Here is a 21,373-nt window from a genome sequence, read left to right as displayed (position 1 = left end):
TTATCGTACAAAAAAAGGGAGTGCTCCTGATCTTAAGCAATGAGCAAGATCATCATTTAATCAAAAAATACCAAGACCTGTCAAGAACATGGTGATGTTCTCGACTAATAGAAAATATTTATGCTTCGCTAACCCAAGTTCACAACTAACTATTTTCAGAACTTTGTGTTTCAGACAGATGTTATTAATAGCCGTCCATTTCCAGCACAGGGTTTCCTGCAAGCAGTAGAATGTCTGTTCTCTAGACCATTTCAGTAGGTTTGGGGTGAATCAGGAACAGCTGGAGAAAATACTATTTCATTCCCCCCAGAAGGCTCCATATTCTACAGAATACAGAAAGTCAGCCAAAACTTAATCCTGATAAATGCAAAAAGACAAGGAAAGTGAAATCAGGCTTATAACTATCATCACTGCTAACCTTCTGTTAGCATGGGGTAAAAATGGATTTATATCGTTTAAGGAAGCTTCAAAGTTTTCCCCATGTGGACAGCAAGAAAATGGAGAGTAGGAAATGGTAAAGGAAGGTAAAGCCAGACTTACCAGCACGTTTAAACTGGTATGACAGAAACCTGATGAGTATGACTGGAATTTTTATATCACTGTCTACAACCTTTTTAGGAAAGGCAAAATAAATAAAAACAAATGTGAAGGAATAATGCTGTACATACTAAAAATATTGATATTTGTATCAATATTGCACTATGGAATCCTAAGTGCACACGAAAGATCACTGTCATCTCAATGGTGGTTCTTTATTGGATCTTGATGCTTTGCTAAATCACACCAGAGAAGAAAACTACCTGCTTCTTGTGCGTATCTATATAATGAAAAATTGGGATGTTATAGGAGAACCGTGCTCTTACACAGGTACAATTTAAATTGTTTTCAAAACCAACCAGACTATTTCTGCAGTGCAAAACACGTTGTGCCTAAGATGTGTTAACTTCCTATTGGAGCTTCCCATGGAGGGAAAAAAAAAGGCATTACGACTAAAAATTGGTGGTTGTCTCGGACTTGTGATGATGAAAGGATGAAACCCAGTATCATCCACTTTAGGTAAAGAACAGGCCTAGCTGATATTTCTCTGTATATATTTGTAGTGCTTCAAATACGTTAATATTTCTACTTTGAAGAAGATTATAGGAAAAAAAAAATGGAATGGATTTTTTTTTTCCAAACACAGGAATAAGAACTGAGACTTCTTGAAGAAAACTTAGTTCCCACAGAAGTATTTCACAGTTAATAAAATACAAGCTAAAATGCCATCACAATGTGAAGACATTTAGAAAAGATCAATACAAAAATTAGACATTATGAAATGCAAAAAGAAAATGTAACAGGAAAAAGGGAAAAATCCTTTTGAAAGGGTGTAACTACAACACTACTAACAACCTTAAAAATTCACGATTGCTTGAATAAATGACGATGAAAAAAAAAAAGGTTCCATACTTGTTTCTATTCTGCATTTGGAAGGGCCTATGGTGGCATACAATAGCAGGTAAGGATGATAAGGCAAATTATTCTTTGAAATTCGATGTTTACTCAAACAGAGACTGTGATTTTTATTGCTTCTGGACCTCCGCAAGGTGTCATTTGGTTGCACAATAGCAGTAGCAGATGCAGTTCTTACAGAAGCAGTGACATGATGCATAGAAATAGATGCTAAAGATTTACAGCAAGGAAAAAAGCACTCCCAAATTGAAAGCCCCATGATATCTCTTACTTAAGAATGTTTAATCCTAAATTGCTTTTTTTTTCTAAATTATATACCTTAGCTAAAGAAAATGAACACACAGACACACACACACACACCATCCAATTGTCCTTTTATATTTTTATTTGGTGTTAAGTAACTCCACAAGAAAACAAAATCAGTTACTCTGGTGTACGTGAAATCAGAACAATACAACCACTTGAAGCAAAAAGTAGAAACAAATTTCAGCCCAGGAATGGAAAACTGATACTTCAGTGCTATGGATATGCAATGCGCTTCATACCACAGCGCGGTTCAGCGTTTGCCAACCTTTAATGCTCTTGTTGTTGTTATGTGTGTCTCTATCCATACAGAAAAACTAAAAACCACACTTCAACTCTCACTGAAAGCTTTAGAGCTTTAGCCATTAAACTATGAAAACAAGTAAAGACAATTTGTTATTGCCCAAGCTCAATATACCATTTTATTTTCCCCCAAAGGTGCTGAAATATTACATGCCATAATGTAACTATAAGCAACACCTTCACTATTTTTGAGCCCTTTCTTGCCAAAGAAGCAGCTCTATCCAAAATAAACTGAGCTGAAGTTTGTGTTTGAAATATATCCATTTGGTCATTTCTTATTCTAGAATGAAGTTCTATTCCATTCTTCACTGTAGTGATTTGAAGAATTTGTGTGTAAAGTTTTTTTATTATTATTATTTTTTTAAACTTTCATGTTTACAGTTAAATAGTTCTCAGTGCAGGTGCTAAACAACCTCTCAAGGAAGCTCCAGAAGAAAGTAAAATATATAAAAATCTATCCAAAGTCTGCAAATAAATTAAGAAAAAAACCTGTAAAGTGTCAAAAGATTTTTTGTATGAATACAAACCTTAAAACATAGTTTAACAGGAGGACCAAAATGAAGTCCCTGGGTAAGGACAAATCAGGCCAATTTTAAGTAAGGATGTCAATTAAAATGTTGCACAGAGAATGATGCTTTTTTTTTAAAAAAAACCCATGTATTTCAATTCTTACACTATCAATTGAAAAACGGCAACAAAACCCAGTTATTATGAAAACCTTCCTAGCATAGAACATATTTCAAAGCCAGTTCAGCTCACGTTTCAAACAACTATAGTTCTCATGAGGTTTATTGCCTGTCAAAATGAACAGTTAAGCTTTTCAAGTCAGTATTGGACTTTCTGCACTTTCTGATGTTATAAACATGCTGCTATTGTATAGGTTAGTTACTCTGATGTTGTTCTTTAAACTATGAGTTGGTAAAAACTTAGAATGTTTAGTTTTGCAAATATTGCTCCTCCTGGCTTATACATTTTGCATAATGTGTTAAAAGCACAAGGAGTTGATAGTCTTGTACAGATGCAACTTGACAATGTATTGACTTTCTAAGTTAACAAAATAAAATTTAAAAAGCAAGTCACATAAAGCAACAATCACTACTGCAATCACACATGTATGTTGTAAGTCATCGCTTTCCCTACCCCCACCCGCCACACACATAACTTGCCCCACACATTCTCTCAGAAACACAAAATGAACTACGAGATTTACTAATTACAGCCACAACAGCAGCTAACTGCAGCAGCCACAGGATTTCTTTCAAGTGAAGCACTGACCCTTTGCGTATAAAACATCGAACACTCTGAGCACTTTAGATAGTTTCAGTCATTCAGGCTCAAATTCATATAGGATGCTTTTGCAGGTTACGTGAAGGCCATCATTTGCAACAAGACAACATTCTCATTACTTGTTACAAAACTCGCAACAATCCACACATCACCCCAGTGGTTTGTTATTTTTTGGTGCTCCTTCTTTTTAAACTTCTGCCCTATATCGGCACGTTGCTAAAAAGGACAAAAAAAGGGGGGGAGGGGGGAGGAAGCCCACATTGCCTCCATACCTACAGAAAAAAAATCCTTGGCTTCTCCAGTTAGCAAAAATACAAACCATGGTATCCTCAGTGTTGGTTTGCAGAAAGGGGGAAGCGGGAATCATAGGATAGAAAACACAGTTTCTGTAAGTCTCTAAAGCACAACCCTGTTGTTCCTACTTCAAAGTTATGAGATTTACTGAATGAAGACTGGACAAGTCATTCATGCTTTTCTCCTGCATTCAGAAAGGCACTGATAGATTACAGTGTTAAGTATTTATCTCCCAGTTCTTAACGAACAAAGCCTAATGTGCCAAAAGCTAAAGTCTCTGAATAGCAGAAGTAGTTGTAGACACTGCGATGCTAAGAAGATAGTAATAGTGGTAGGACTACAGTTACGAATGAAAATAACTGCAATTAAGATGCAAAAAAGCAGTGATACTACTAAGACAAGCACATGCACATCCATTCTTGATTTGACAACACAATCTAGTCTAGTTCAAATAGCCAAGAATTTAACAGTTTGGGGGGGGAAAAAAAATCTTCAACAGGACAGCTGTGTCCTCATCTATAAAATAAGCAAGAAGAGAAAGATAAATACACATCTGAATCCATTAACTGAAGAGGAAACCGAAGTTGTTGTTTTAGAGCTACAGACCCTCAAGGAGGATAGTTTTCCATCTCATGTTACTTTTAACTCATCTGTTCTACTCTGCAGTTCTTATAGTTGAGTTCGAGAAAAAAGCTCCTCCTCACAAGGATCAGCCCATTCACTTCCACCTTCTGAAGCTGTGTCTTCAGAGCTGGAGCTATCACTGGAGTAGATGTTCTTCCTGAAGCCATTTGGTTTTGCCTCAGAATTTATATCATCTGCACATCTCGCTTCATAAACAGAAGAAACCTGAGGATTTAAACTGACAGTGTTGATTGGGAACAACAACGAGAACCCCACGTGCTCGTTCGCTCCTAGGCTGTTACATGTTACAGGGTTGTCGTAGGGGTTCACGTCCCAATTACAGAACAGCAGGGAACAACAACAAAGAGTCTTGTCATCAACATAAAGGTTAAAAATGTATCAGTAACTGTGCGTGGACATGAACGTTTTCCCTTTGGAAAGCAAACAAACCAAACAAACCACCCTGTGCATCAGCTCTCTGCTTGACAGGAGACCTGAGCACTCTTCACTCCTTTGGGTAGTGGCCCCTCCTGCCTTGCACAGTGCACCAGCCCACCCTACACTTAGTAAAGCAGAGACTGAGGGGGGAACATCACATTTTTAACATGCTTTTGCAAGCAAAAAAATGAATATTCCCAAAGGCAACTGAATTTGCATAAGTACCAGAAGTACAAACCTGAGTGCTGTGAGGAGTTTTCAGAAAAATCTCAAAGGCAAGAAAGATATTTTTAAGAATGATGAAAGAAAAGCTTTGAAGGATTTTTCTTGGGGATTTTAATTGGTGACATTTTCTTTTTTTTTTTTTTTTGAAGACTGAAAATTGATGTAAGGAAAGATGTGGTGGTGCAGCCTTATAAAACAAACAAAAACTCCTCCCCCAAACCAGCAACAAACTTACCATATTAAAATCTAAAAGATGTTCATCACCACTGGGTGTTTCCTTTACATCTGCAAATTCTCCTACACCATTCTCTCCCTTGGCATTTGTATAGCACTCTTATAGTGTTTTTTGTTCATTTCAAAGGAGGAAGAAAAAAAAAAGAATTGCAAAACATTATTATTTACATGAAGAAAAAAAAAAAACAGACAAAAAAAAAAAACCCTGGAGAAAACATCTTAAAATTCACATTCTAAGCTATGTGAATCTCTAATGAACACAAAGTTTAAACTCGATATCCTTAAAAAGCTAAGCATAATATCTTAGTAAAACATCAACAAAACTGAGCAAACAATAAGCTACTTAATAAAAACTTCTAAATTAATGAGGTTGAAAGAGCAAGATTTACCTATTTTTATTAGAAGCAACTCAGGTCAATTTCTTAATTCTGATACCACATGCTGGTTTAGATCGTTCTTGTTCCTATACCTACCCAAAATCCACTGCAACAATAGCCTGATGCTGACCCAAGTGCAGAGCAAAATAACATGAACTGCTGTGGTTTCCATTTCTACCAGAATAAACATTGAATATAAAGTAATAATATCATATCCCTACATAGATCATCACACCTATCAGTATCCCTAAAGAAAAAATATCTGTAAAGAAAACGGGATGCAGTTAGAAATTTGTGGAAGAATAACGTCAGCTCTGAGGAACAAGCTCTGCTTTTGTTCAGTGTTGTCTAAATGAAATTCTGGAGCCATTCAACCTAGCCGAGGCTCTGTATAAAGTAAGTGCTGGACTTGACGCTGTTCTGTACTGTCTATTCTGTGCCCTCTCCAGACCTGGTGACAGGGGAACCACTGGGATGGATATTTGAGCTCACCAGCAGATGTCAGCAAAAAGATCCCGCAGCTCACTCGCAGCAATGAAAGGATTGTTGTGGGGAACACACGGGTCCAAGATGGCCCAAGTCAGTGTGCTTGCTATGACACCAGTAGCACTGCTGCATTATCGCCGAGCAGGTGGAGGGAGGAAGGCCGCTTTACCTTTTTTAGGGACACTAAATATTTTTGTAATACGTAAATAAATAATTTTGTAAGGCCTGAGCACTTTTCTGCAGAAGCCTAAGCGACCTGTCCCAGCAGTACAGGACAGGTCAAAATCCCGTAGACAGCAATTTCTCCCTTTCACAGTGCAAACGTATTGCTGCTGTAACTTTCCAGAAGTAAGCATGTTCTTGAAAGTAACCTAAAACTGCCCTAAGGAGAGCATGGATATTTAGGCACCAGGAACACAGTTCATTTGTTTGCTATTTAAGATGCACTGGAAAAAAAAAATCTTAATTATTTGCTAATCCACTTCCAGGTTATTAGGGAAGGAGGTTTCTATCTGAGCAGAGACTGAGAAGCTCCTGGGTGTCACCAGGCAGGAAGGGCCCAGAGGCAGGACCCCCTTCCAGCCTGCCAGGAGCTCCCCTGCCCGTAGTCACCTGCACCTTGTTCATGCAAACCCAGGAAAGAAAGGCCATTTCTGCACCCTTACAAAATTAGCTACCTACTAATCATTACTCACATTGAGAAATACTCCAAAACTTAATAAAATACATCCAGAATCATAAATTCATACTCTCTGTCTAAAGCAAAGCTCTGGTATAAGCAAATTTGCGTAAACAGACTATTGTAAAAGTATTTTAAATTAAAAACTGTTAGAAGCATGCTAGAGATTTATTCCAAATGTAATTTAACCATCCCTGTTCCCTCTTGGATAAAAAAAAATTCTTACAAAAGTTTACTGTTTTCAAATAAGATGGTAATTCTAATCCACCTCTGGCAATTCAAATCGGTAACAAAACTGCTTCGTTCTAATGGAAGTGCAAGAGCAAGTGAGTTGGCCCATGCAGAGCTTCTTACCTTCACATTGGGATGCGGGGAAGAGGGGAGAATAGAGTGCCTTTTCCCACCAGCTTTGTTTTTCCTGGCTGCCACTCATTCTCTGTAGATCAGTATTCAATATAGGAAACTGTTTAGACAATAATCATACTTCATTATACCATAAATAATATACTTACATGTTAAGGAGATGATGCAACAAATTTGCTAGGTCCTAGCAGCCACACTACTCATTTTTTGAGAAAGGACTGACAAACTACAGTAGAACATTCATTATTTGAACTATTGCAGACAGTATGAACCCTACTCAGAGCTCACGCTTTCTCAACATCATATAGTAAAATGCAGCCTAAAGATGAATTCCAGCACTTTATAATCTGTGCAATCTTAGATTAAACTTTACTTCATAATCTGAGTAATTTAATCTTGTTTTAACAAGAGAAAACAGAAAGCTCCCCAGGTGAGTAAAAATATAAGGAAAGAACAAAGCTGATTTAAATAAACTGCTGAATGCAAAACAGAAAAAAAAGTCATTATCAAAAGACAATAAATTTTAGTGTTTAAATTTGGGAAGAGTACCTTGGAAACAGTAACATTAATTCAATAACATAATAAAAATCTAGAACAATAATGTATCAATGCGAGAGAATGTTTATAAAATGATTAAGAATTTATCTTTATGCTAAATATAATCTCAATCCACTTTCTAGAAATGCCTCAGTACTTTCACCTTTAAATGTGAATTTAAGTTTGCCACATCCTTCTTCTTGTAAAATTAATATTGAAAGCTTGTCAGAACAGACATGTGGCCAGCTTTATGACTGTATCTGTGACAATCCCACTGATCTTCAAAATATGATGCTGTCTTATAAATTGTCGTACCTGGAATGATTCATATACAAACTATAGTGCAAATAACTGTTATAAAATATTAACAAATATATTTCAATATTGAGTTTGTATCCACCTTTCTCCTCCACAGATTTGAACACTATAAAAAACTGAATATTAAGAAAACTTCCTTTTTCCTTCATCTTTAAGCTAATGTAGAACTAATGAACCTACCAAACCTATACTTACAAATGTTTACTATTTAATAAGCAGTAGTCCCATTCAAATCAAATGAGCAATGAGTGCTGCATTCAGAAGAATCTGCCATATTCAGTCCCGATGTAATTCCGATACAATGATCATTGAAATTATCCATGTTGATTTCCCATGAAAGCATTCATCCAACACCAAGGGACAATCCTTCCAAACTGCCCTCTAAAAACCCAAATGTCAACTCCAGAAAAGGTATTTCTTAGAAAATGAAACCATGATAAAAATGAAAAAGGATCTTGCAAGAGGCCTTGGCACTGGCATTAAATCTGGGCATTTTCATACAAATTCAGTCATGGGAGACGGGCCCAGCGGCTGGCCACGCACAGCGGCACCTGCACCCCACCGACGCTCGGCTTTGGTAACTGTGAGGCTTCTCCCGTTGCTGCCGTCGCGGCACTGGAGCCGCTCGGCTCCCTGCACCGGGAGCGTCGCCTCAGCAGCAGCGCGGCCTGGTCACCCACCTCGTCTTGGGCCTGACTCCGCGTCGAGCCCTGCTGGGCCCGCCCCGGCTCCCAGGGAGCAGCCAAGGCTCTGGCTAAGCTGGGCTCAAGAGCAGGCCTGTGAGGCAAGGCGACGCAGCCCATCTGTGACCCAGGCTAGCATAACACATCCTGGCTACACTCATGCTTCGGACCGAGAGCAGTCCGGTTCTGTGGACTGGCCACTCACAGGCAGCAGCTCTCTGGGTTATTTTCATCCAAAAGCAATTCGGTTGTATACCCCAAAACTGTCTATAATGAGAGCTGAAGTTCAATGAATGGGCAAATCGAGAGATTCGCCTCAAAACTGCACTTTTCATACAAACTAAATGGCTAATGGAAACACCTCTCAAGAGCTTTTACACAAAGTCTACACAAAGGAGTGTGTAGCAGTTTCAATTCACTTTTAAGATGAAGGTGGATAGGGAGGAATACGCATGAGGAAACTGAAGTCCATTTTATACATTTATTGAATAAAAAACATTTTTTCCTAGAGTTGCTTAGATATTTGCTACAATTGCAGCCTGTCATTACGAAGCAAATCTGTGAATTGAAGAAGTTCGATAGCAAATATGGAATAGTAGTTCTTCCCCTTTTAAAATAGCATCTTCAATTTACGCTTTCCCTTCTCACACACACTCCAACAGACCCCCAGTATTTTAGGAGAAGTTTTATTACATTTTTTTATCTACCTAAGCTGTAATTCTCGATTGCACTAGTATTAAAAATTGCAAGATTAGGTCTTTCCTGTCTAAAACTATCTTCCTCTTAAGAACAGCTCAAAGACAAGACAAAACCCACTGCTGTAGCAATTTCGTGCCCAGTCTTGTTGTACATCAGAAAGACCACTCAAAGTTTCCTTCCTTGGGTTTTACAGCTAGATGTATGATAATCAAAGCTCTTTTTATGTATCCTCATTTGGGGGCTCTGAATTACCTAATTACCTGAGAATCGCAGTATCCACATACACTAAAACCACTACATTTTCTAGTTATGCACGATTCAACAACCTCAAATTTTTGGTTGACTTCAGTCACAATTCTTTAGCAATTTTTCAGTAGATTAGGGCTAGAACTGTGCAGTTATATGCAGAAACTAAAACTTCAATTCTTCTTTTTTTCTCCACCTGTATTACTGTTCCTGCCCCCCAATCATCTCTCCATATCTCCTGCTAAAGCCAGAGACAGAAAATCATTTTACATTTGGCAACGTGCGTGTATAAATTTGAAAGTGCAATAGTACAGAAGAGAGCAACCAGTCTTTACAAGCATCAGTACAAATACTTTTTAAAGGCACAAAAGCAAACAATTGCTTCTTCAACTAAAAACCCTACTGTAGCCTCAGAAATCCTATTTCGGTGAGAGCGCTGCGCAATCTGGCTGAAACCAAGGGGCTAACAGGAAAGGCTCATGCTTTTTGTAATGGTAACCATCTATGGCAACGACCGTTTTAACAGCACATCTGGCATCAAGCAATTGAGGGTTAGGGATGCAGGTGAATGAACAGAAGGAAAAGCAGGCAGGAAACGGAAAGACTGTTTCCTTCAACACAGTGCCATTTCCTGTAACAGATGAGGTTTTTCCTCACCTCTCCCACTCACATATATATTTGAAGACAGCCAAACTGTTCTACACAGTTCTATCATATTGCTGCTTTGTTTGCATGACTGCTACAGAGAGCAATACATAATTCATTAGCTGATTAAGCTATAGTGCAAGTGCATAGCATAATATCCAACTAGACTGATCTGGGGAAAGGAAAAGCTGTTCAGCTACAGTTACCACTTCCACCCGCAGAGCTGGGCCTGGCAGGAGGTACTGCCTAGGAGGAGCATTTTCATCTTCTGCTGGTTCTGCTTGCAATGAACGCTCCACACTCACTGCACTGGGGCACGTTCCCAACTCAACGTCTTCCAGCTTCGACCAACTGGCATCCTAGAGAGCATGTCTGAGTGGTACCAGTGGCTTACTGGCGTATGCAAGGCCTAGCTACAATCTCTGAATGATGCGACACTAAGCTAACTCGCAGAAACATCTTTGACCAGGACATTCAGGCAGATTAGAAAACTGCAAGCGAAGTCTAAAGGTACAAGAGCAGAGTTCCGAAAAAAGATCCATCGTACTATGTTCCATCCATAAACTGGGCACCGCCACAGTGTCACTTCCATAATTCTAGATTTGAATGTGTAGATTGAAAAGCTAGGAGCAAAAGGCAGGAGGAAGGGGTTAAGTTACCTTCTCCTGTATTTGGTTATGAATGCATATAAAAGTATTAAAAGAAAAGGTCATCTGGAAAACATGTATTGATTGTCTCTTGTAAAATATTTTTTTCCTCAAATAAGAGTTTGCTTGCTTATACAAATAATCCACTAAGATTTATCATATTATTTTCTGCAAGGAAGAAAAATTTAGATAGAAAGTTTTATTTATATGCACCCAAAGAAATTTGTTCAAGAGACCATTTAAGACTATGAAATAGATTCCCCCCTCCTTTCCAAATAATTGTTTTGGGATTTGCTTATCAACTTAAATCTTATTTTATCCACACTCTACACAAGCAGAAATATACATTTTTTTTCTGTTCTCGTACAGAAAAGTACGCGTGCTTTTCTGAAAGGTTCTGAATGCTTCATTTTCTATGAAGCATTAATATTTTCTGCTGTTCTCCTTGTTTTCAATGCAAAATTTTCCCTACAGTTGCATACAAATCTTCCCAGCAAGAACTGCAAGTCCATATGGCAGACTTTTTTTTTTTTTTTTTGCTAGCTAGCTAGAATAGTTATGTTGGACAGAACTGTATTCCTCAAGCAAGACTTAAGCAAAGCATCACGCTACAGTCCCTCTGCCCACTCACACCTGCCTTTCTGTCAATCTTTCCCACTCTTCCAGCTTCCCTTTTTTATTCTGTGTACAGAACAAAAGATTTTCTCAGAGCTAGGACTACAATTTTTAAGACCATCTGGCCCAAGGAGTTAAAAAAATAAGACCAGCTACCCTGTTCTACTCTTCAATGACACCTTAAAGCTTCAGGGCTTCTTAAAAAAGAAAAATTTGCTAATTTTTTGGCCCATCATCACTTTGCCAGGTTCCTAGACTATACAAGTTAAAGATAGAAGGAACTGAAAAATCTATTTCATACAACCTTAAACAGGTACTAAAAACCCTTCTCTCCTATCTCAACAGATTAATTTTTCTGTAGTGCCAACACTCTACAAAGCTGCTTCCTCCATTTGCAGGTGGAAGAAACAACACAAAGGATCTTTCTAAACCAAAGAGCAAGACTGCAACCAAGATGGGACAGAATACACTTGGTTTTTGTTTCTGTTATGCTTTGCCCTTTCTGAGCTTTATTTATATTTTTTTGTAGCTAGGGGCTGTAATTAAAAAAAAAAAAGTAAAAAAAGTAATTCTAACACTGCTAAAAGTAATTCTAACAGCGTTTGGTGCCACATAAAATCTCCTGCCAAATATCTAACTACAAATTATCTCAAATTCTTTTTAAAAGACCACTGTAAAGGGAGGGGGAAAAGGATCACTGGGTAGACTCCTCTAGCCAGATTTTTACTTTTTCATAAATACAGGTGTCAAAGTACACTTATATATTATTTATTGTGCTGTTACAAATATAAGCATAAATACCATGTCCCTTTATGAGCTTTAATTTGACATCATTTTTTTTCTGTGATTTAATTCATCTACTTTTTATAAATTCATCACATGCATTTATCCGTGCAGAACCACAACTCTTCTAATGAAATGGCTCCCATTCTCCACGTACCTATCCCTCAAGACTTTGAGAAAACCGAGGTTTACAGAACTGCGAAGTCCCAGTCTATGAAGATTAAGATATGTGAATACCTAGATTAATTTATATTAATGTATCCAATGTGTTAAAGATACAGATTCTGAAAAGAAGCTAGCTAGCAGACTCACGATTTCTTAAAAGTTTTGCGAGGTAGTAGAGAGTTCTGCTACACAGGTGGCAACAGTGCCTTGAGGAAAGTTAGCTTTTCAGTAGCTTTAATAAAAATATAAGTAGTAGTTCACTATACAGAAAAATATTTAGAGCGTCAGACTTGGGTGCAATTTGTAACACTGGACACAACTGTGAAAGAACAGACCCAGCTCACACGCTCAGTATTAAAATAAGAAAACTGCAAGTATTTAACTTCCTTCCACAACCATCTGACAACTAACTAAATCCACACTGTATAAAAGCATAAGCTTTCCCACTGTTCTTGATAAGGTCTTTTGGCAAAACTCTGCTACCCAAATACCAGATTCTCTTCTTTCCAACTCTCACAAGCAGCTCAAGACCCCTTTGGCTTCCTCTTCTCCCTCTCCACACATTGCAGACATGAGCACATTTCCCGTTCACTTTTTGGAGCTTTCCTCTCACGATCAGGTCAGGAGAATGAAGAAAGCACATTTTCTGTGTAAAGTGATAGGCCTTTCAGGACAGACTATTTGAGCTTTGGACACTAAAACTGAAAACATCAGCATTAGGTTATATGACCTCTTTTAGAGGGCCTGTTGACAAGCAGCAAGGTAATGACAACAGTCTTACTCAATCTAAACAGAACAAGCACTAATGTCTAATTATGATCTGAATATTATTTGAAGCGTTATGGCGGTCAGCTCTTTAGCCAACCACAGGAAAAGTACCGCTACTTTTCCCATCTCTAAGTGATGTTTTTTTTTCTTGAATGTGCTCTGCAAGCTCTTTACTACCAGTACAATATAAACAAACATGGGCATAACCTCGAAGTCAAAACTGGTTCCTTCAGTTTCTTCTTTCGGAGATGAAGCCACCTCAGCTCCTTCCACGTATTTGCAGAGCGGTGATGCCCAGGCGCGGGTTGTCCCCGGAGGCCCTCCTCGGTCGGCAGGACGCTCGGAGCCGAGCAGGGCACTCCAGCAGAGGGCTCAGCAGTGCCGAGCACCGGCCAGCAAACACTTCACTGCTTCCAGAAGGACATTCCTATTGTAGGGGTTAAATAGCTAACGTAGAATAAGCTGAGTCTTAGAGCACAAGGACCCATGATAACTGGCGGAGTCCGGATGCCCTGCTCATGGCAAGGTCTGGACCCTTGAGAGGTGGCGGGGTTAGGGTGCCCTGCCCTCAATCAGGATGATAGAAGGGCTGCTTATCCAGATGTTTTAATTCAGCAAAATAGATAACATTAACAAGAATGCAAAACAGGAAAACGGGAGGGGGGAACGCTCTTGGGTAAGAACGGTATAAAAGAGGGGCGCCCGAAGTGGTCGGGGTCCGTGGTGTGACCCCTGCGTGGGAAAGCCCGGACCCCAGCTAGCTGGTAATACTTATTATCTTTCTCTTATTATTAAAAGGCACAAAATATCGATGGTGTTTGCCTCTTTCTCTGTCGATTTGAAAACCGGACCTAACACTATTTATACAGCAAATGCTGCCATCTTTTGCAAAGTGTGTCATTGCTGATTTATGCTCAGCTTATGATCTACTTGAAGATGTTTTTATGTTTCACATCATTTCCTGCCTGTCACTCCTTATACTGTGTTTGTGTGATTGTTTTTTTAAAGTTGCTATTTGTCTCTGATGAATTACATTTTATTTTTCAGATCATTTTTCTAGTTTAAGAATCGAATCCTGTCTTTCAGCATAACAGCAGACTTCCCCAGTTTGGTATCACAAATTTGTACGAACATGCTTTTCTCCCTTTACTTCCTACAGCCTTTTTCTTCCCAGACAAGATAATCCCAGATCTCCTTACTCCTCCATTTAGAGGGAAAGCCATCGACAGTTATTTTGAGTGCCGCAAGCTCTTCTTCACAACCCAAAACTCAGTAACATTTTCACTTCTGGTATCTCCAAGTGAAAATATCTGTTTAGACAGTTTAAGAGAGATAATACCCTACTTCCCTTTTGCTCTTCTAAAAGAGAGAAATGTGTCTTCCTTTGCTAAAGGTTGTCTTCTGCGCGTTTTCAAAAAACAATAAAACAAAATAAAAAAGTGTTCTCCTAGGATGTGTTCCAATCACAATACACAGCTCATGATACATATGATATTCCTGTAAGTAGCTGTATAACTTACCTGTACTTTTCCCCTTTTTCAGTTACTTGTCTTTTCAATAAGAATTAAAACAAATGAAAAAAATGCTTAAATAACTTCTTGACTTTATCTTTTCATAGCTCCCCAGGCTTGCTTGTTCTGTCTACCAGAATATCTTTCTTTGGTCTTCTTTCTTACTTCCCAGACCTCTAGTTATACCAAATATTTATCTTACTGTCTTGCTTTATAATATTGTGCCCCTCCTCGTCCCTTCAGTATTTATGCTGGAATTGTGAAATCCATCATTTTAAGATCTCTCTTACCCAGGAAAAAAACTCAGCAAATTACATCTTATTATTGAGGAAGTTAAAACTGAGCATCTTGCAGATGCTTTTGTCATCTGCAATAACCCGAAAGTATTCAGAATGACCTAGACAAAACCTTTCCCAGATGTCCCAGCACTTGTCATCCCTTTTACCACTAAGTTTTGTACGTGCCTGGTTCTCCTAACTGCTCTTAAGAGGAGCACACTCTGGATTCTCCTGGCTTTGTGAGCAAGCACAGACCTTTTGCATTTTGTCTCCCTCTTATTGCTGCCGAAGGGGTTTACAGCAGGCTACGTCCTGCGTTACGGACCTGAGAACCAGTGTATACGGCCTTTGCATCTAGGGCACGCCACTTGCTTTCCCCTCCTGCCAGTCTCTACACAAGCTCTGTACCTGCAACATATTGCTCCAGGCAATGAAAACACCTCATCAGATCTAATAACCGAATTAAGTTCCTTAAACATTTATGTTTTGCCAGTCAAATCCCCTAGCCAACAAAGGCATTGCTGTAGGTATGCCAGACTTGAGGAGTCTGGTCCCAAGAGAATCTACAAGTTAGATAATCATTTATTTGTCAAGAATTCAACAGTACAACCATTTTTTTTATGCACATGTGCACCAGATATGCACTAGACCAGAGTATAGTACAGATCTGTTGATAGCATATTCAGAGACTATTAACTGAACCAGAGAGTTCATGCACGTCTAGCAATAAGTCCATGGCATTTATTTTAAAGGAAGAAGACCTGCAAATCAGCCTTTTAAAAAATAATTTTAATAAGATCTTCTCTAAAATTTTAAGGTTAGTTATATAACTATCTGTTCAATTTCAAAGAGCTTCTGCAGGAGCTTTTGCCAGATTCATACTCCAAAGTATGAATCACTCCTAAAAAGAGTGCCCTAATGAGGAAGATATAAGGAAAGGAACTGAAACACACTCTTTCATTCTTATAAATCAGGAGTATTCACAGATAAGTGCTTGCACAGTCTGTATATTAATTAGAGTTTATGCAATTCAAAAAAAATCCTTTTATACTGCAGTATTTTCAAGTCCATTATTTATAGAAAACATTGGAGGTGCCCATGTCACAAAACGTGACTAAAATACCAGGTTGGATCAACACTGAGGTAATACAATATGCTTCAATTTTCTCTAAACTCCATAAAAGAAAGCATGGAGGTTTCATTAAAAAACAAATAATAAAAAAAAAAACTCAATAAAATCAGTCTAAACAATCTATCAATCAACCAATTTCATAACCTCTACTCAAAATAAACCTCCTTTTTATTTATCTCTAGATAAATAAAAATAAGCATCCTCATGGAACTAAGGATTTGGAAACGAGACCTGTAAAGAGGCTGAAAGGAACCTAGTCTCTCACCATCACAGACAACTACATTATATCACTTGTTCACTTTTTTGTCCTATCATACAACCAAGTTACTTTCTACCAAGAGTGAAGTAAAACTGTATTTCTAGATTCTACTTGGGCCTACAGCCCAAGTTTATTAAAATTCTGGTGACTTTTTGGTTGCAACATCTGGGACAAACATAGCAACTTCTCAGATCCCCAGAAAATTTTTGGAGACACTTCATCTCTATAAACATAGCAGAGCAGCAGGAACCAAGATCTCTAGAAAAGCCATAGATTTGATTCTCTGTACAAGCAGCAAACATGAACTAACCAGCATCAGGGAGGAGAAACAACAAAAGTAATTACTTTGAAGGAGTATGAGAGAAGAAACAGATTAGAAGGACAGAAAATAAGGACATTGATTTTGTTCAACAGAAACTTCCGTTTTAGCATGAGCTAAAGCATTAGTTTTCCCATAAATTAATTATTTCTTCAAAGTTACAATTCAGGAGAACGCAACCAGTACAACACAAGCTGCTTGCTCTTCTACAGTTGAAAATGCAGAAAATTTCCTCCTAATGGGGATGCTAAAACTGCTGAGCACAGAGAAGCTGAAGAGGAAGAGCAAACATAAAATGCAACTTAACTATGCAGGTGATTTTTCTGAGCTGGCTGCACAATGAAATGATTTTGCTGGTCAAATGTCTTCTTTTTTTTTTTTTTTTTTTTTTTCTCTCAAGAGCAAAGGGAACTGATTGCAATAGAAACTGCCATCTTATAAATAGGTACTTGGGTATTTTTGGCTGGAAGGGCTTATTGCTCTTGATTATGACTTAATTTACTGCAATAATTACCTGAAAATAACAACCGAGCTTAATTCTTAGTTATACTGAGGCCTCCTTTCACTACTGTGATAGCAGAATACATTTTGCATCCATATTTTATTTCATTTTGCATCTTCCTGACAAGAGAACACTTTAATCTCTGGAGGATAAAGCCTTTTTACAAACCTTTCACTGATGAAGTTTACATCTAATAATTCAAGCCCAAACTCTTCTGCTTGGAAGTAACGATAATTCAAGTTGGAATTCATACCGAAAAGATCAATTTCAGATTTTCCTCTTCTAAATTTAAAAAAGCTTGAATCAAAATGAGCATATCTTACCACTCATAGTTCATGCACACTTTAACATGTTAGATGGAAATCAGATAAGCAAAAAATCTAAGGTAGAGACGTTCATAAAGCCATATAAGCATACACTTAAAAACATCACACATTTCTAAAGGTATGCAAGATGACACCATAATGCTCGAAGACGGTTCATCTTTCTATGGAACTATACATTTACACTCACTTAAACTGAACTATCATGAGCGAAACTGTTGATATTCAGGTGCTAGCTGCAAATTCTGTGTTTTTACACATCTACATACCTGTTCAAGTTCTCCTGAAGAAACAGGAGTATCCTCATACGTAGGGAAATGGCACCCTGCTTTACAACCGCAGAACTTGTTCGTTTCCTCCCGCGGCTCCACTATTCTGCAGTTTACTTTGGAGCTCTCCATCGCCCTCCCATCCAGAGATTCCTTCATACTACATTCTAAACACGGATCTTGGCTTCCTACTGGCAACATCCCAGCCGACTCTTCCTGGGAATCCAATGATGTCTGCGCACTCTTCTCCATTCCCGACTTTTTTAATCTGGGAAGGAATTTTCCAGATTCAAGCTCTGATTTTCCATAATAATGCCCTTCTTTTTCTGCATCTTCTTCCAGAGGTTTGAGATCTGCTTGTGGATCCTCAAACACATCTACTTGAGAAGGGACAGCGATACTTCCCTCATCTTTTTCTGACTCAAATTCTGACTCACTTCCACCACCTGGGGAAAGTTCAGATGCAGAAATCGGGCGAAAGTGAGTCCTTGGAGAAATCCGTATAGCCCTGTACTGCGTTCGATCAACCCCACATATTCTAGGGTGCAAAACCTCACTGTCTGAATCAGAGCACAGAATTGACTTGGGTTTAAAACTAGGGCTGAAAGATGCAATTCCTTCTGGCTCAAATGAACACTCTACATGAAGAACTTGTGAAAATGGATTGTTCAGGTCAAAGGAAGAGAATGAGTATTCAAGCCCTGGTTCTTCTACTTGAAAGTTACCGCAAGCTCCCAGTAAGTCTTCATGGAAGATAAAAGAAAAACCTTTATTTAATCCGTTATCTCCACTCTTGGATTGCTCATTCTGTTCAAATGACACAAATGGCCTCCATAACTGCCTGTGACCAGGGGCAAAGCTGTTACCTGGAGTCATAAAGACATCTGTGCCAGCTATTGTCACTACATCAGAAGCTGCACACTGCAATAAGCTCCCTTTTGAGTGACTGGGTGGCACCACGGCCCATTCTCTGTCACTGTTAAATGTTTTGAGCTCCCCATACACACCACCAAGAATAAACGAGTTTTCTTTTTCCTGGTTAACATCCCAAGGTTTTGATGGTGTAGTGTAGTCACCACCATCTACTTTTGATAAATCATTTGAAACAAAGGCTCTCTTCTCTAAATTCTCCTTTTGACCTTCCCAGAGATGATACTCTGATCTTTGCACTGCTTTATTGGGCTCCTGGAGGGTTTCACCTTTTGCTTCTGTATCCAAACAGCAGCAATAGTTATTTACATCAGTTGAAAACAAATCATCTTCCATTCCTTCTATTTCTACCACTGCCGCAGAATTTCTGTCTGCCATATTTGTCCAGATATCTTTAATAACCCCTGAGCTGTAGCCTTCTCCATGTGGACTGCTTTCACTACACCCTTGTGTAGCTTCATAGTCTTTACTTTCTGCTTTTTGTTCTAGCTGAATACCACAGACAGATTCTAGTTTAGATTTTGTTTTGAAAATCAAAGTGGGCATTTCTCCTAAAGTTCTAGCTTGTTGCTGGCAGGCTTCTTCTGGCAAAAAATCTAGAATTTCTTCATCTACATAACTTGAAGACACCCTAGGAACTACATAATTAATATCTTCTGCATTAAATTGCGTGGATTCTTCATATGGAATATTTAAAGTCTCATTATCTGAACGTGTTTCTTCCGAGTGTGACCATGGACTACAGGTTCTCGTTGAAAGATTGGAACAGTGTTCATTTTCATCAAAGGCACTATTTTTGGTCCATATTAGCAATCTAGACTGTGTTTTCCCAAGAATATTAGCAGTGCTACTAGAATCTGCGTTTTCGTTTCCCAAATTGAGTGTTTCAAAAGAAAATGGTAAAACAGAGTTACTGCATTGCACTTCAAACACTGAAAAACAAGAGTTTATACCAGACCCTTCATTAATATCTGAAAAGAGCTCTTGATTGCCAGCAAGCATGTGTGAATTAAGCATTGTGCTGTCTAAGATGGGGGAGAATCTAATAGGAGAATCTCCTCCAAAACTTTCCCCATCTGCATCACCAGAACTAGAAGATGAACAGCACTCCCAAAATTGAGCTAAATTACTAAGATCTTGCAAGAACCACCCTTCAGCACCAACAGAGCTGGTTGAATCTGTCCATATTGCACTTTCCCCTTGCAACTCCATTCCATCCAACACTATGCAACATTCTGCCTCAAAATCACTTTTTTCTTTACTCTTTTGTCGAATCATATTTAAAATCCGACTCTCCCCTTGCATCGTTTCTGAGGCACCAGGATCCAACATGGATTGATCAATATCCACTTCGTAGAAGTGTGTTAATTCTGACAGATGAACATCATCTAAATATTTGTCGTCCTCCGGTTGAGAACATATTGAGGTCCCAGCGAGGTCAATATCCTCATTTAGAACTGCAGGCATTTCTACAAAGTGACCATCGATGAAAGTACCTGCTGCGAGGTATGTTTTATGAATATTATTGTTGCTAATACAAAGACCATGCACTGATTCAGACAACTCGTCTACAGCTTCTGGTGTTACGCCACATATATCTTCTCGGTTGCGGTACGTAGTTTCAAGCTTGCTTTTTCTGCTAAGAGGAACAAAGTACTCTGTAATCGGCTCAGTATACCACAAGGGTTCTTCTTTGTACTCCTTCTCATTTCTGCTGTCTAAATACAGATCTTTTCCGTCGTTACCGCCTGCTTCTTTCCTTCCAATTTCTTTCAATGGCCTTTTACCTCTTTTGCAGAGCTGTTTGATGGACCCACTGCTGCTGCTGCTGCTGCTGCTTCCACTGTGGATTTTTCTCTCAGCTTTTTCAACAGATTTCACCGATAGCCTGCTTTGCCCATTACGCCCTTTTTTATTTCGAACCTCTCTTGTTTTGTGTCTCACTTTAATGCTTTTCATCGATGCCTTGTATTCACCTTGATTGCCACTAGAACTCGAACCAGCCTCACTAGAACCAGATGACCAGGAGCGAGGACGCATCTTTCCCTCAGACTTATGTCGCACTTGCTTTTTGTACAAAACAGGCTTATCTTCAACAGTGCTGTTACTAAACTTGTTTTCTTTTTCATTTTTACTTTTCTTCTGCTGGCTTCTTTCATGTACAGTGGCAGATACTTTATTACTTCTCTCTTTAGTTATTTCACTTTCACTATTGCAGTCCTTTGGAGAAGATGTATCTGTGCTCGTTGGTGGAGCAGTGGATGAAGATGAGGAGCTAGAGTAAGAGCATACTTTGGATTTATTCCATACAGTCATGATTTCCTGCAGGCAAACTGGCTTTTCAGAAAGAGGAGGAAATGCTTCATAGTACCTGAAAACAGAAAGATGACATTTGGATCTCAGAACTTCAGATGTGCATTAAAATTAGAAGCATTACAAAAAAAAAAAAAAAAAAAAAAAAGTCATTTTACTATCTCTAATTGCCAATAAACCTAGTTTGTTCTATACACACACATGCCACTCAGCCCTACTTGAATGAGAACAAGAAAGGGGAGATTAAGAAAAACTTAACTCCTAATATCTAACTCCTTATTAAGTAGATAATGTAGCAATTCACTCTATTCACTTAATCATGTTTGATTTAGAGTATCAATAAGAAAGTCCTGAATCGCAGGCTAT

At 38.5% G+C, this 21,373-nt stretch overlaps 1 protein-coding gene across 3 annotated transcripts in view; it reads right to left on the bottom strand.

Annotated features, from left to right (window-relative positions):
• Positions 1-1,819: 1,819 nt before the first annotated feature.
• Positions 1,820-21,373, bottom strand: part of KIAA0232 (KIAA0232 ortholog) — a 45,502-nt gene continuing 25,948 nt past the window's right edge. The window contains exons 5-8 of one of the 3 annotated variants that reach the window (XM_088539994.1): positions 17,765-21,065; positions 7,057-7,165; positions 5,162-5,259; positions 1,820-4,488 (exon numbers count right to left, since the gene is read on the bottom strand). In XM_088539994.1, the coding sequence (XP_088396120.1) occupies positions 4,309-4,488; positions 5,162-5,259; positions 7,057-7,165; positions 17,765-21,065 (3,688 nt within the window). In that variant the 3' untranslated portion in view covers positions 1,820-4,308. The remainder of the gene's footprint in view (positions 4,489-5,161; positions 5,260-7,056; positions 7,166-17,764; positions 21,066-21,373) is intronic. The other 2 variants (XM_010217968.2, XM_088539995.1) reach the window with 2 other exon arrangements.

Source organism: Tinamus guttatus, unplaced genomic scaffold (assembly GCF_059628265.1).
Source record: "Tinamus guttatus ecotype Peru unplaced genomic scaffold, ASM5962826v1 Tinamus_guttatus_pri_ptg000052l, whole genome shotgun sequence".
Lineage (NCBI taxonomy): Eukaryota > Metazoa > Chordata > Aves > Tinamiformes > Tinamidae > Tinamus > Tinamus guttatus.
The sequence above is the reverse complement of the archived record's forward strand: the minus strand, read 5'-3'. Positions and strand labels throughout refer to the sequence as shown.